The sequence below is a fragment of the Rhamphochromis longiceps genome, linkage group LG18, assembly GCF_057381845.1.
Source record: "Rhamphochromis longiceps isolate RC_006_pf linkage group LG18, R_longiceps_female_GT1.1, whole genome shotgun sequence".
Lineage (NCBI taxonomy): Eukaryota > Metazoa > Chordata > Actinopteri > Cichliformes > Cichlidae > Rhamphochromis > Rhamphochromis longiceps.
The window spans coordinates 8,870,629-8,883,171 of record NC_140574.1 but is presented as its reverse complement, the minus strand read 5'-3'; the positions used below and the strand labels follow the sequence as shown (position 1 = coordinate 8,883,171).

Sequence of the window (12,543 nt, the reverse complement as noted above, 5' to 3'; positions counted from 1 at the left end):
TACTGCGAAGCTCTGACACTCAAACTGTTTATTCAATTTCAGAAAAGAACACAATTTAATTCAGAGGCTGATATTTAGCTTTAAGAAGCAGCAGACTTCACCTGCGCACGGCTTAAAGCAGGTTAAAACAATCTGTACAGGAGTCGATCCGAGAATAAGCCGAGCACATAAGCAGCATGCCTTACAGCGTGACCTTGATATAAAATTCCATGATTTCCCTGTGATTACCCATTACTAAGTCAGAGCACTTCCCTGGCCTGAAGGTTTTCATTCCTTCAGTTTTTTCCCCTTATAAATAACTCGCAGATCTTCACAAAAAAACAAACAGGCTGGTGTTCGCTTCAATTTGGCTCAGAGGGAAGAAGGGAGAAAAAAAACAACAACCCCACCAACAGTGTGATGACTCTAATCGCTGTTGAGTGAAAACGTTGCATCCCAAATCTTGCCTGTTTAGTGAGTAGATTAGCTTTGTCTTTTATTTGACAGCCAGAAGTGGAGAGTAAAAGCAAATAATCAGCAGAGAAAGAGACAGGTGGACATTCGACTATAGTTCCTGTCCACATTGCACTCCCAAGCTTTATTATTACCCTGCTTGGCATAATTCATGATAATCAATCTCAGGGCATCTTGTTTAAATAGGTCTAGGCACATAGGCAGGCTGTGATTTCTGTATTTACTTTAGGATTACACAAATTCTCCAGTAAAGGGAAAAAATAGGCAGCTGCCTAGTTAAAATAACGGCTGTTTTTCCCAATGATCCTTCACATAAAATTCTCATAATTTCTGCCTTATGCAAAGCTAGTTGATCATCCCACATGCTCCCCTCCTCCTTCTGTCTTTCTTCTTTATATTTTACTGTCTGATGTCCAAGCGACTGGATTTGGTGGGTGGATAGAGAGGCTATCCACCCTGTGAAGAAATTATATTATTTTGGAGACATCTGGAAACAGGGAAAAGCAGTATACAGAAGCAGTGATAAAATATGTCTGAGAGGTGCCAGTAACTGATGCACGCTGGAAACAGTTAAAGATGCATATGAATTTCAATCAAGACATTCAATCAGAGAATTTGGGTTCCTATTTTTGCAGCAGATAGGTGACTTACTTCTGGCCCTGTTTCCAACAAGCGTTGTCCACGGGATGATAGTTTGGTCTCGATGGATCATAGTTTGTTTGTCCTGAGGTTGCCTCACTGAGGAAATAACACAAATTTTAAAAGATAAAATGAAAGAGCACATTTGTGTCCAACTAAATGACGGCAACAGCTGTTGCAGTCACTGGTGCCAACTCAGATTCCTTTGTAGGCAGAGAGTCACGCACACAATTATCATAACAATGAAACACTTTAAAAATGTGAAGAATATTTTGGAAGATATTCTAGTAGTTTTTCTGGTTAGCTCACAAAGAAAGAAGCTGAACTATTGCAAAGTTTATCCGAACTGAACGTGCAAGTAGATATTTAAAAAACCCAGAAAAAGTTCTGCATATTAAATAGAAAAGTGTTTCCATTGTCAGCAGTTATTGCTTCCAAAAACCAAACTACTGGGATGGTTTACAAGTTTAAACCGTCTCTCTTTTACTGCAGTAACATACAAGATGTTGAGTTTCTTTTCCTCAAACAAAATATCATTGTCTGAATTCATTACACAGAGATAAACTAACGCTGTGAACTTTCTTTTGTGTGCAATACCTGTCATTCCCAGAGTGTCACACACAAGGTAGTGATAAAAAAATAAATAGTTAGGAAGATGAAAAATGCATTCCCTGCTTTCCACAGCCAAAAATAGTTTGGATCTTGAATAGTTAACATGACCTCAAAATGACAAGCTGGCTTATTTACATGTGGTAAATGCATTGCTTTCTGTAAGGGAGACTGAATAATTGCAAAAGCAATCATAATAAAGAGAAACCGATTGGTTTCCAGCAGCAGGGAGTGCATGCCTGAGCTGAGAATACAACAATCATCATATACGGTGTTTGCTCATTGTAGGTGGTGCAGGAAAAGGAGAAATTAGCACAACTGTAAAAGTTGTAAATAATAGCAGTATGGAGCAGCCTAATGACTCTCACACCGAGCTGAAATGAAACAAAGGCAAATAAATTAAACTAACGCCTGCGTTGGTCCTGTTGTCATGTATTATTACACTATACAAGATAGCGGTTTGGTAAATATGTATCTTGGGTATGTTTATTTGTCACATTTCATTTCACAAAAATAAGAAAACAATGTTCCAGTCTCGCCTGATGCTGTTTTACACATAAAGAAAGATTTCTGCTCTCTTAACTCCTGACAGTGCTTATTATTCAACACTGACACTGGATCAGAAATCAGAATGGGCAGATCCCAAAATCAAAGGCATCGGTATTGAGTCAGAAATGTAAAAGGCTGCTTTGAGTCCACCTTACTGACTGCTCACCAGCTTTATGGGCTTTGGTAAGGACGCATGGAGTATTGCTGGCTAATAAATCACATTCTTTGTAGGATAGAATAGAATAGCCCTTTATTGTCATTGTACATGTACAATGAAATTATGGGTGCTCCACACCAGGTATAAAATATAAATAGTAAGACAGCAGTAATAAATAAACAGGTGAAATATATATAGAATCACAAGGAATATATAGAAACAAGAGGAATAGACAGAAAATAAGAGAAAGGCAGTCACTGGAGAACAGTTATAGTTCTGGTAATGGAACATCAGGAAGAAATTACGTTAAATAATGCAGAGCACACACTGCATTAGGAACCCCATTTAAGCCCAGTCTCAATGATGAGTTTTGCTTCTCTTTTGCACTGTGTATCACTGTCTGTTTACATGAAGGAGGGGCACACACACACACACACACACGTCGCAGCTGACTAACAGACTCTGGACTACAGTTTATTTGCGATGATGATGATAGTGTTCGTTATCCGTGTGTGCAACAAAATCTGCTCCCCTCTTCACCCCCAACACTTGTGTGCTCTACACTGAAGAGCTCTGCATAATTATAGTTGAGACCAAGTAGCTGCAACCAGCCAGGCCCCCCTCCTCTTCACAGCGAGCGAGTCTCTTTAAATCAGGAAGGAAGAGGAAAGAGGACAGCAGAACCTGATGACACAGCCCGTTTAATATTGACGAGGTGGTGCACTCCTAAGCATGTTTTTCAACTGTAGACTAAAAGGTACAACTGTAGTGTAATGAAACAACAGTGCTGGTATTAATATTCACTAGCAAATTTATATAAGTCAGCATTTCACAGACTGAAAACGGCTCAACACGACAGCAACTGTTTTAAATAATTGGGACTACTTAGATAAAACATTTATACGTATTTAAAGAAAAAGCTTGATAACGCCCACTCATCAACGCCTCCTGAGCCTTGAATAGAAATCTGTAGAATAGAAAGCGTACTCATTTATAAATATACACTGACAGATTTTAATCTATTTTGCTAATCCTATTACTCTTTTTATTTGTTTGTTATTTTTAGGACTAGAATAATCACCCAGTCAATCGCTGTTTTCCTTTTTTTTTCCTCTCGCGTAATTGACACTTAATCATCAGGAACATTCCTAAACAAAACAAGCACATCGCTGTAGTGATGAGTGCAAGAGATAACCTTGGTTTCATTCACTTTTTAAGGTATCAATGTCATATACTATTGGATTTTTCGCATTTACTGCAGATCCCTATTAGTTAACGCCAACAAAATGTAATGACAGCATCATTTCACCTGTTTTGGCTACAAGTCTTGATAGAGACTGCTCAAAAGCAGACAGTATTTCTCATCCACCCACCCAGCTGTGCCTTCACAGCCATCTTTTCTCTACATTTATTCTTTCAAAGCTCAAAGTAACCATGCATTTTACTATATCTTTACAAAACTGATAAAGGAACTGAATTCAGTGTTTCTTTGCAGTGTGAGTGCCTAGTTTGAATCAATAAAATATAACCTCTCTGGCAGCTACCATCAATCAACATAATAAAATGATTAGGTAGTCACTGAAGAATATAATGGAAATAATTCTCAATAGCTGCTCTCCGTCTGCTCTTCTACACCGTGTCACTAAATTTTGATCCTTCTTCTTTTCCCCACATGCACGTACAGTTTACACTTTAGTAAGAAGGGGTCAGGGGTGAAGCTCAGCTGAACAGGCCAACATCTGGATAAGTTTAGTGTTCCAGCAAGATAACAAACAGGCAAGCAAGGTGGCAGGCTTATCAAGCCTGAGCTATCTGTAACCTCCTGTTGCGACTGTCTTACCCTTTCGTGTCTTTACTCTCCTCCTCTGACCTCTTCCTCTCTGGACTCGTCTTTTTTTCCCCCTCATTCTTCTCCGGCTTCTCCGTCTTCACTGCTGCTTTTCTGGGAGCTATTGAAGGAAATAAATAAAAGACAAGGTGAGGGTGATGCAGGGGTTGAAGTGGAGACTTATTTTACCTTGTTCTCCAAACTGATAAAAGCACAGTACATTCACATGCTGTTTTTTTATGCAAGCAAAGAACTATGCAAATTCCTTCTCACCAAAGAAACTGCTGATGGGGGCTTTCCTGGTCGGCTCCTTATCTTTCTGCTCTTTTGCTTCTTTCTGCCTTTTCACCGTTTGACTTTTCGGGCTCTCTTCTGTGCCTCGCGTGTCCTTTTCAACCACCTCCGTTTTGGCTACAGCAGGCCCTTTCTCATCATCATCATCTGTCTTCGGCTTTGCTTCATTTTTCTTTTCCGCCTCCTCAGCTTTCTCCTCCTTCTCATCAGGGCTCTTTTTCTCCACCTGCTCCTCTTTTTCTACAGTTTCTTCCTCTTTGCTCTTGTTCTCCACCTCCTCGTCCCCTGGGTTGTTAGCCTCGGTCGCTGCCTTTTCCCCCCTTTCTTCCTTTGTGTCCTCCTCCATGGGTTCATCTGCGTTACCTACACAGGGGCAAGACAGAAAGGGAGTGGAGTCATTGAAGAGAAAAATGCCAGCAGGTTTACTGAGGGCAACCCAGTTTTTTTGTGAGCCCATGTTTGAAGACGTAAGAGCCTCTTTCAGTAAATGCCGCAGGTTTTATTTCTGAGGTTTCATTTTCACCTGAAGAAGGCAGCTAAGAGAAATTACTATTGACAAACTTGTAGCACCGACTCCCAGCAGTCAGAGCTGGGGTCATGATACTGGCTGGGTAAGGAGGGCGGCATGAAACTTTAATTTTCTCATTCAAACGTTAAAGTAAGTGGTGGAATGGACCGCTAAACCCAGTAGTCACAGCTGGTACTTTACTAGACAACTTTAGAAAGAGAAGGAGAGCCATTTCCCTGTCTGTGGAAAAAAAAGAGTGGGGGGGGCACCAGGCTGAGCTGCTGTCAATTTGGTTTTGTTTTTTCCCCCAAACACACTAAAGTGGTTTTCAAACACACTTCAGCTTTAACCTTGTTTAGCTCTTTCTCAATTGTCCAATACGAGCCTTTAACCTGCCATTTCCCAGATTTAAACTGCATGTGATGTGTGACTGACCACATGTGGATTCACGCTGAGAAAGTACAAGATGCTCTACCTATGCAGCAACCTAACCTAGACCAAATAGAGTATTTGCAGTAGTGAGAACACATGTGGAATGAACCGCTCTGAGACTGTTTCTAACCTTTTAGCTCTGGTGATGTGATTGGTTCAGTTTGTTTGCTCGTGTGTTAGGAGGACTACTCAAAAAGGTAACGGACAGACTCACTTAAAAATCTTGTGAGAAGCTGGATTTAGCACATCTAAGGATTAATTAGATCTGAACTCAGGGCCATTTAGAAGGACTGCTTATAATTGTGAGACAGGGCAAAACTGGACATTGCATCGTGTTTGAATAGCCTTCATCTTCTCAAGAAAATATCACAGACTAATATCAATTTATGCACGTTTTGGAGTGAATTTTCAGCCCTGGTGGAGGCTGCTACACTCTTGGGCTGCTCCATTTTCTTCATAATTCTGCCTTTATTGAGCGTCTGTGTCAAAACTTAGACAAACCGATTAAACAAAGCCAAACAGGCTCCGTGGATGGTGAATTTCTCAGTTTGCATCTCACAGATGGTAAAAATGAACTTTGCTTTATCACAGTGCAGAGCTCCTACAGTTGCAGTAACAGACTGAAATCATTACCCTTTATCCTCAATCCTTTGAATCTCAGGCTGTTTTTGTTGCCTTTCTCTCCATTTGCACTTCACTATAACAGTAGATTAGGACTGTCAAACATAAGGCTCAGGGGCCAGAATCGGCCCACCGAATAAGGAAAGGTAAAGGAGGGCATAATTTTTTTATTTTTAATTATATTTTCAAAAGTTTTGCAACTTTTATTTTTTTATTGATAAAGACTTCCCTCATGGTCATTCGTAATACATCTCTGTAATACAGTAAAGTAATAAATTAACAATTAAATGGCAACAAGTTCCTTTTTTTCATCATCTAAAAAAAAAAACATACATTTCTATAGTAAAGTCACTACGCAGTTGAACAAAAAGGACATTTTCTGTAAATTAACAAAAAGTTTCTGTTTTATAATCACGGGACAGTCTGGACAATGAGCTACCAAAACATTTTCTGTCATTTGAAATATTAATTTCTTACATAATCTTCTTAATTTCTTATTTATTTGAATCCAAAGAGATGTGCTGACAGATTTCTTTCATATGCTTCATAAGCATTTCTCAAAACTGAGACATACAGTTGAAATTGCACTTCTTTTTGTTATACTGAGATATCTCAGGGATTAAATGTGTAGTTAAACTACAACTAGTGGAGCTGTAAAATGAGTTTAACATGCTCGCAGTAGTCTGTACATAAAAGATGAACATATACGCTCCTATGTAATCCAGTTTTAGCACGAAGGCTGTTTCACTATTTTTCTTTAGCCCTTTATTTGCAGAAGAGAATTGAGCATTAAGTTATGAACTAACATTAGCTGGCCCGGATAGAAGTGGACATCCATAAACTGTGTGGGATCCTGTGGGGTGTGACTCGCTTTTGTCCTCAACCACAAGTCAAAACTAAAGGAAATACACTTCTGCATTGTTTGAGATTATCTGTCAGTATCAGAAATTGTCACTTCGTCACTGTACCAGAATTCTCTGAACAACATACATCTATAGGACTACAATTAGACATTACTTTGTTTGATTCAATAGGCTACATTTTTTTTGTTTTCCTCCACTCATCGTTAAGCTCAGAGAAAAAGGCCATGATGAAACAAAACACATGCCACAATTTACCAGAGCCCTGTGACAGCAGAGACAGCAATGAAAATGTTCAATCTTTCACTTCAAATCTTTCAAATTCATGATTCAATAAAGAGGAAACACTTATTTGCGGAGCTGGAACTGAAAAGTGTTTGCCTGGTGATTAATATCTAATTAATTATCCAAGTTGTTGCTCTTTATTATTGCAACCCAATCGGCCATAAAATTTCTGGAAACAAATGGCTGGATGAGACCATGTACAGCAAGAAAATAAGCTGTTTGGTAGTGTGACACTGCTAAACAAAAAGTATTGTTTATGTGTTTAGTCAGGATGCAATTGAGAGTTTCCAAAACTGCATTTTAGTAATGATAATGTGCGAGTTTGTTAATATAGCATGCTGATTTTTTTCTCCCTTATAGCCAATGTGTCTGTGCAACTTCCCCTCCCACGTGGACTTTCCAAACCTGTACAGGAGCCAAACTTGGTTATCAGACTCGCAGCAGAAGCGAAAGCATACCTTCACCGCTGGCACTGGTCTCCACACGTGGCCGTTTGTTTTGCTGACCCTGCTCCTCCTTGACCTCTGCCTCTTCTTTCTGACTGTCACTGCCACTCCCACTCTCGTTGAGCTTCCTCTTAGGGAACATCTTCCTTGCTGCACATATCAGGACAGACATTACATTAAAAGAACATGATTTAAAAAAAGAAAGGAAAAAAAAGTGGGAGGCACCCCAGCTGAAATCATGCCGGGATCAAACAGTAAGAGAATAAGGAGATGAAAACAGGACGAGTCTGCTCTCTTGCTGCAGATGTAGGGCAAGAAGAAGAAGGAGAAAAAAAAGGGAGAGAGAATCATAGATACATACTTTGCTAATGAAAACACTAATTCCATCCTGAAGAATATTATGCAGCACAGCAGCTTACGGTCCCAGTGTAAATTACCCTGCAATTTTATGCAGCAGTGGTGCTCGAGGGCAATTTCAGTTTTGGTAACACATCCGCCTCTGTTTTGGCCCTTGTTAGAGGTTCTAGCACAGGTAGCAGTGCTGATGTTTTTCTTCTGGATATTATAATGAAAGCATTAACCCAGGACATTAAGAATGCAATTTCTGGTCGAATTAGGGAGTTACTTTAATGTGATGTTTTCTCCAGCAGTGATGGTGGCGGGGCTCTTATTGTGGCAACGCACCACTGGTGAAAGCAAACACTGCAGTCATCAAAGACAAAGAGAACGGGACGATGAGAAGAGAACGAGACACTTTTACTGCTGCAAAAACTAGGATGAAGGAAACAAAGTGGGAGAGGAGGTGCTTCTCAAATGAAGACAAAGCTGGAATGCTAGAAAACTCTAAGCAGCTTAAATTCTCTGTTCAAACTCCAACGTATCTGGTGTTATATGGGAAAGACAGCAACGACAAAGAGCCATATAAAAAAAATAAATAACTAGGCCATTCTGTTTCATTTTAAATGCAGATATTTACACATCATCTGATTAAGAATTTACAAACAAGAAACAGCAGCTCTCTTTCAGTTTTATCTTGCAGATGTGAAACATTCAAGCTGCTGTGTACCAACTGCGGCTATAAAATAATGATCACTACATATGTTTATGCTGTTTTTTTTTTTAAAAAGCCCAAAGTTTCTAAAGCTTGCAAACCCAAGAAAGCACCCAAATAAACACTGACAATCAGCTGCAATAATAGGACGACATGCTCTGCTGGTTCGATTAACTCCCAGTCAGCACAAACGATGCACTGCTAAGACAACATAGCAGTAATAATATTATTATCACAGTGCAAAGACGTGCAGAAAAATAATGATATAGGCTCCAGGAGGGTGTACTCATGGTGCAGCAGATGATGATGATTAATGATAGCGCAATCACGGTCTAGTCTTGTGGTTGTCAATCTAAGGCAGTCCAGAGTGTGGAAAGACAAATGAAAGAAAAGGGTGAAAAATGAACTTCGCCGCTTCTGGTGAACAAACTTCTTATGCATTCAGTTCGAGATAAATTTCCTGTTTTCTCCCTCATTGTGAAATAATGAGTATTTGGAGCCATTAGGCGCCTGCTAACAAGTAATCAAATAAAACAGCTCGAGGCAGGAAAGCTATTAATCCTCTGCTGGTGTCAAAGTTCAAAATGGTGCAAGTTTGGAAAATGAGCTGAAAAGCACAATTCTGAAACAGCTTAATTAAGACAAAGTTAATAAAAATCTGTTCAGATGCTGACCAGTCTTGCGTTTGAAGATCCCAGTGGGGGAGACGGAATTGGGAGTGCTGGGGGTCCCCGGTGAAGCAGAGGTGGCTGGAGTGGCAGGGGTGGTCGGGGTTACAGGCGTGGCTGGGGTCGATGGTGGAGACAGGGGGGTGGGAACGGCTTTAAACGCATCATCCTTCTGAAAGACACAAGCACGAGTGATGGTAAGCATTATGACAAGAGGCGGCATGAACAACAGCTTGAACAGGCAAAATGACTGCAGATCATGGTTTGTTTGCATGGCCGCCATCACCCACAGATATTACTGAAAATGAAAAGGAAGTGACAGCAACAATTGTCCAGCTGTCTGCAACAATATCATTTGGATCGCTGTGGATTGTTTGTGTGGCTCATCCAAAATGTGGCCTGTTCTGCTGAGGAATACGAGTACTGTGTATTATTTAGTTTTTTATTGCTGAAATTGTTTATTGAATGTGAAATAAAGTAATTTGATGAAGACATGCAGTTTCTAATTTTTGAACTACGTTTTGGCAACCAATAACCTATGCTTTAAAAGTATCCTTAAATCCTTCAAGATTTTTTAGGACCCATCTTAGGACTTTTGTAAATCTTTATGATGAAGAATATTTTGACCTAGTAGCTCATAAAAATTAACACAGGTGCTCATTTAGACATGAAGCCAACATGTTTAGAAGGCACCAGACTTATGGTAAGAAGTGAATCTCTAAAAGGGGTTTAAACACCACTGTGATAATGGAAGGCATGGCTTGAGAATTAGAAGTTTTAGAAGTAAAAATGGTTATTCTGATCCAAGACAGGCTCTAAGGGCTCCAAATCAAGACTAGAGTGAAGGTTTGCAAGAGGGCAGCATGGACCGCTGTGGAAACTGGATCAGCTGAATCCAAAGCACGATCAGGCCGAGGAAAAGTGAGCGCACTGAGAGAAGATCAATACGAAAGGCTTTGTTCTCTGAGAAACAGAGAAGCAAAGTCACAGATAACAGAATTAGCTAAATAAAGAACACAAAACTCCCTCCAGCAACAGTCCTGTCAAGAGAAGGCCGTCTAGCAATAGTCTCAGAGGATGGAAGGGTCTCTAAATCACATCTTGTAGGGGGAAACAAGGTGAAATGGTTGGGGTAGGTTAAGAAAGAAAAAAAAACAAACAAACACAGTGAAAGATCGACCTCCCCCCTCCTCTCAAAAAAAAAAAAAGTACTGATGAATCTATGGCAGTAACATTAAAGTTTATTGATTGATTGATTTTTCTGAAAATCGACAGAGCCCCTTATAATCCCTTATGTGCCTTATGTATGAGTTCTGGTTGTGTTTACTGACCTCGAAACGATTTTATGTGGTACACGGCGAAAATCTGTCAAATGTTTTAGTACGACTTTGCTAAGCTACGAACCCGCACTGCTTGATGGATTGTCGGAGCATTACGGCTATCGTAGGCAGGCGCCTCGCGGAGTGATACGTACTGTGCTTCGACATAATATTACCGTATTGTGTGTGTATAACCTCTCTTTAAGTTTTGTGGATATTATACATGGTTATGCTGAGGATATGTCGGCCAATTTCCACTGGAAATGCCTTTTGGTTAAACTGTCAGCAAGGAATTTGCACTGTTACGTTTTTATATAACTTTAACACACATAAAAAAACAGCTGCTTGTTTAAGTGAAAATACATTGATGGGGTTTTTTGCACTAATAAAGTTGTGGAGTTGTAAAGTATTTTGTCTAGTGTCAATTATATCGTCAGTTATGTCGTTATCGCAAATTTTCAAATGTATATCGTGATAAAATATTTTTGGTCATATTGCCCTGCTCTACCTAATACCTTCGTCTATATAGGGTACATTACATTCAAACAAACTCTATGAAATGAGGTGAACCAAGGTGAATAGATACCAGGTAAAGCTGACAGAGGAAATCAGAGTTTGCAGCAATTTAAACAGATGAAAAACTTCAGTGAAAATTTTGCTTCATGCTGTCACAAAGCACCCATCAGCGGGGATTCTCCTCACAACACTGACAATCAAAAATAGAGAACAAGCTTACTGATGCTATTTGAGGGCAGCTGTAGCTGTATGGTTCAGTTTCACTTTGATATAGCGCAAAGGAACAAAGAGAGGTTGGAGAAAAGTGAGAGAAATGTATTTACAGCTCTCATTTGAACTCCTCCTCATCCTGTTGGCTTCAATAGCATTATCCTTTAGTCTCAATGCTAATGGTTTAACTTCAGAGTCCCATTTACTTTGCAGGTCCAGTCACTTGACTTTCTATTGCCTCAGATGGCCCTTTATGCATGACGTTTTCTGTGCACTTTTTTGTCAACGCACCACTCCTGACTTGACAATAAGGTCCTTGTGAAATGGTGATAGCGAGGCTGAGGTAATCAGTTTTTTGGATTAAGTGCTGCTGTCATTAAAGATAAGAGAAAGGCAAATACTATAGTTACTGACATTAATGAAATACATGGAGATTTCTGTTGAGATTCAAATTTTCCACTCCTTATTTTATGGAAATGTTCTGTATTACATTCAAAGGAGAGATATGTTTTATAAATATAATTATAGCACAGACGGTGAAAACGAAAGCTAAGAGCAAGAAATAAAAGCAAACCTGATCAATACTGAACATCAATTCGTTTGACAACAGCAAAAAAATAAAAATAAATAATTACATGAATAAATACTGTCTAATCATTATAAGTAACAATGGTACTGGAGATATGCTTTAAAACTAGTTTACATCACGGAGGAGGGAATTTTTAAGTCTGGAGATGGACTGACTGAATTGGTCTCCCACCAACTTCCCTCAGAATAAAAACTCAAAAATAGAAGTCTTAAAAAGGAGTTGGAACGTTAGCAAAGAAATCAATACAAACAGATAAAAGCAAACCTGATCAATATTGAACATTAACCAGTCTGAACAGTTAAAAAGTCATAAACACGTGAATAACAGTGTTTAATTTCACATAACAATCACATTAAAATAAAAATCATTTGTTAAACTATTTTCATCCCCTTTCCCCAGCTGAAGGTTCCCTTCTTTATAAAGACACCAGCAGCTCACTGAATTGGTCACATCTCCCACCAACTGGCCTCAACAACATAAAAAAAATATAATAATAGTTGGAAAGAGCG

At 39.3% G+C, this 12,543-nt stretch overlaps 1 protein-coding gene across 1 annotated transcript in view; it reads right to left on the bottom strand.

Annotated features, from left to right (window-relative positions):
- The window catches only part of lig1 (ligase I, DNA, ATP-dependent), a 65,120-nt gene that overhangs the window by 47,477 nt on the left and 5,100 nt on the right, over positions 1-12,543 (bottom strand). The window contains exons 4-8 of the mRNA XM_085388125.1: positions 9,407-9,572; positions 7,694-7,831; positions 4,509-4,892; positions 4,248-4,356; positions 1,105-1,191 (exon numbers count right to left, since the gene is read on the bottom strand). Coding sequence (XP_085244251.1) covers positions 1,105-1,191; positions 4,248-4,356; positions 4,509-4,892; positions 7,694-7,831; positions 9,407-9,572 — 884 coding nt within the window. The remainder of the gene's footprint in view (positions 1-1,104; positions 1,192-4,247; positions 4,357-4,508; positions 4,893-7,693; positions 7,832-9,406; positions 9,573-12,543) is intronic.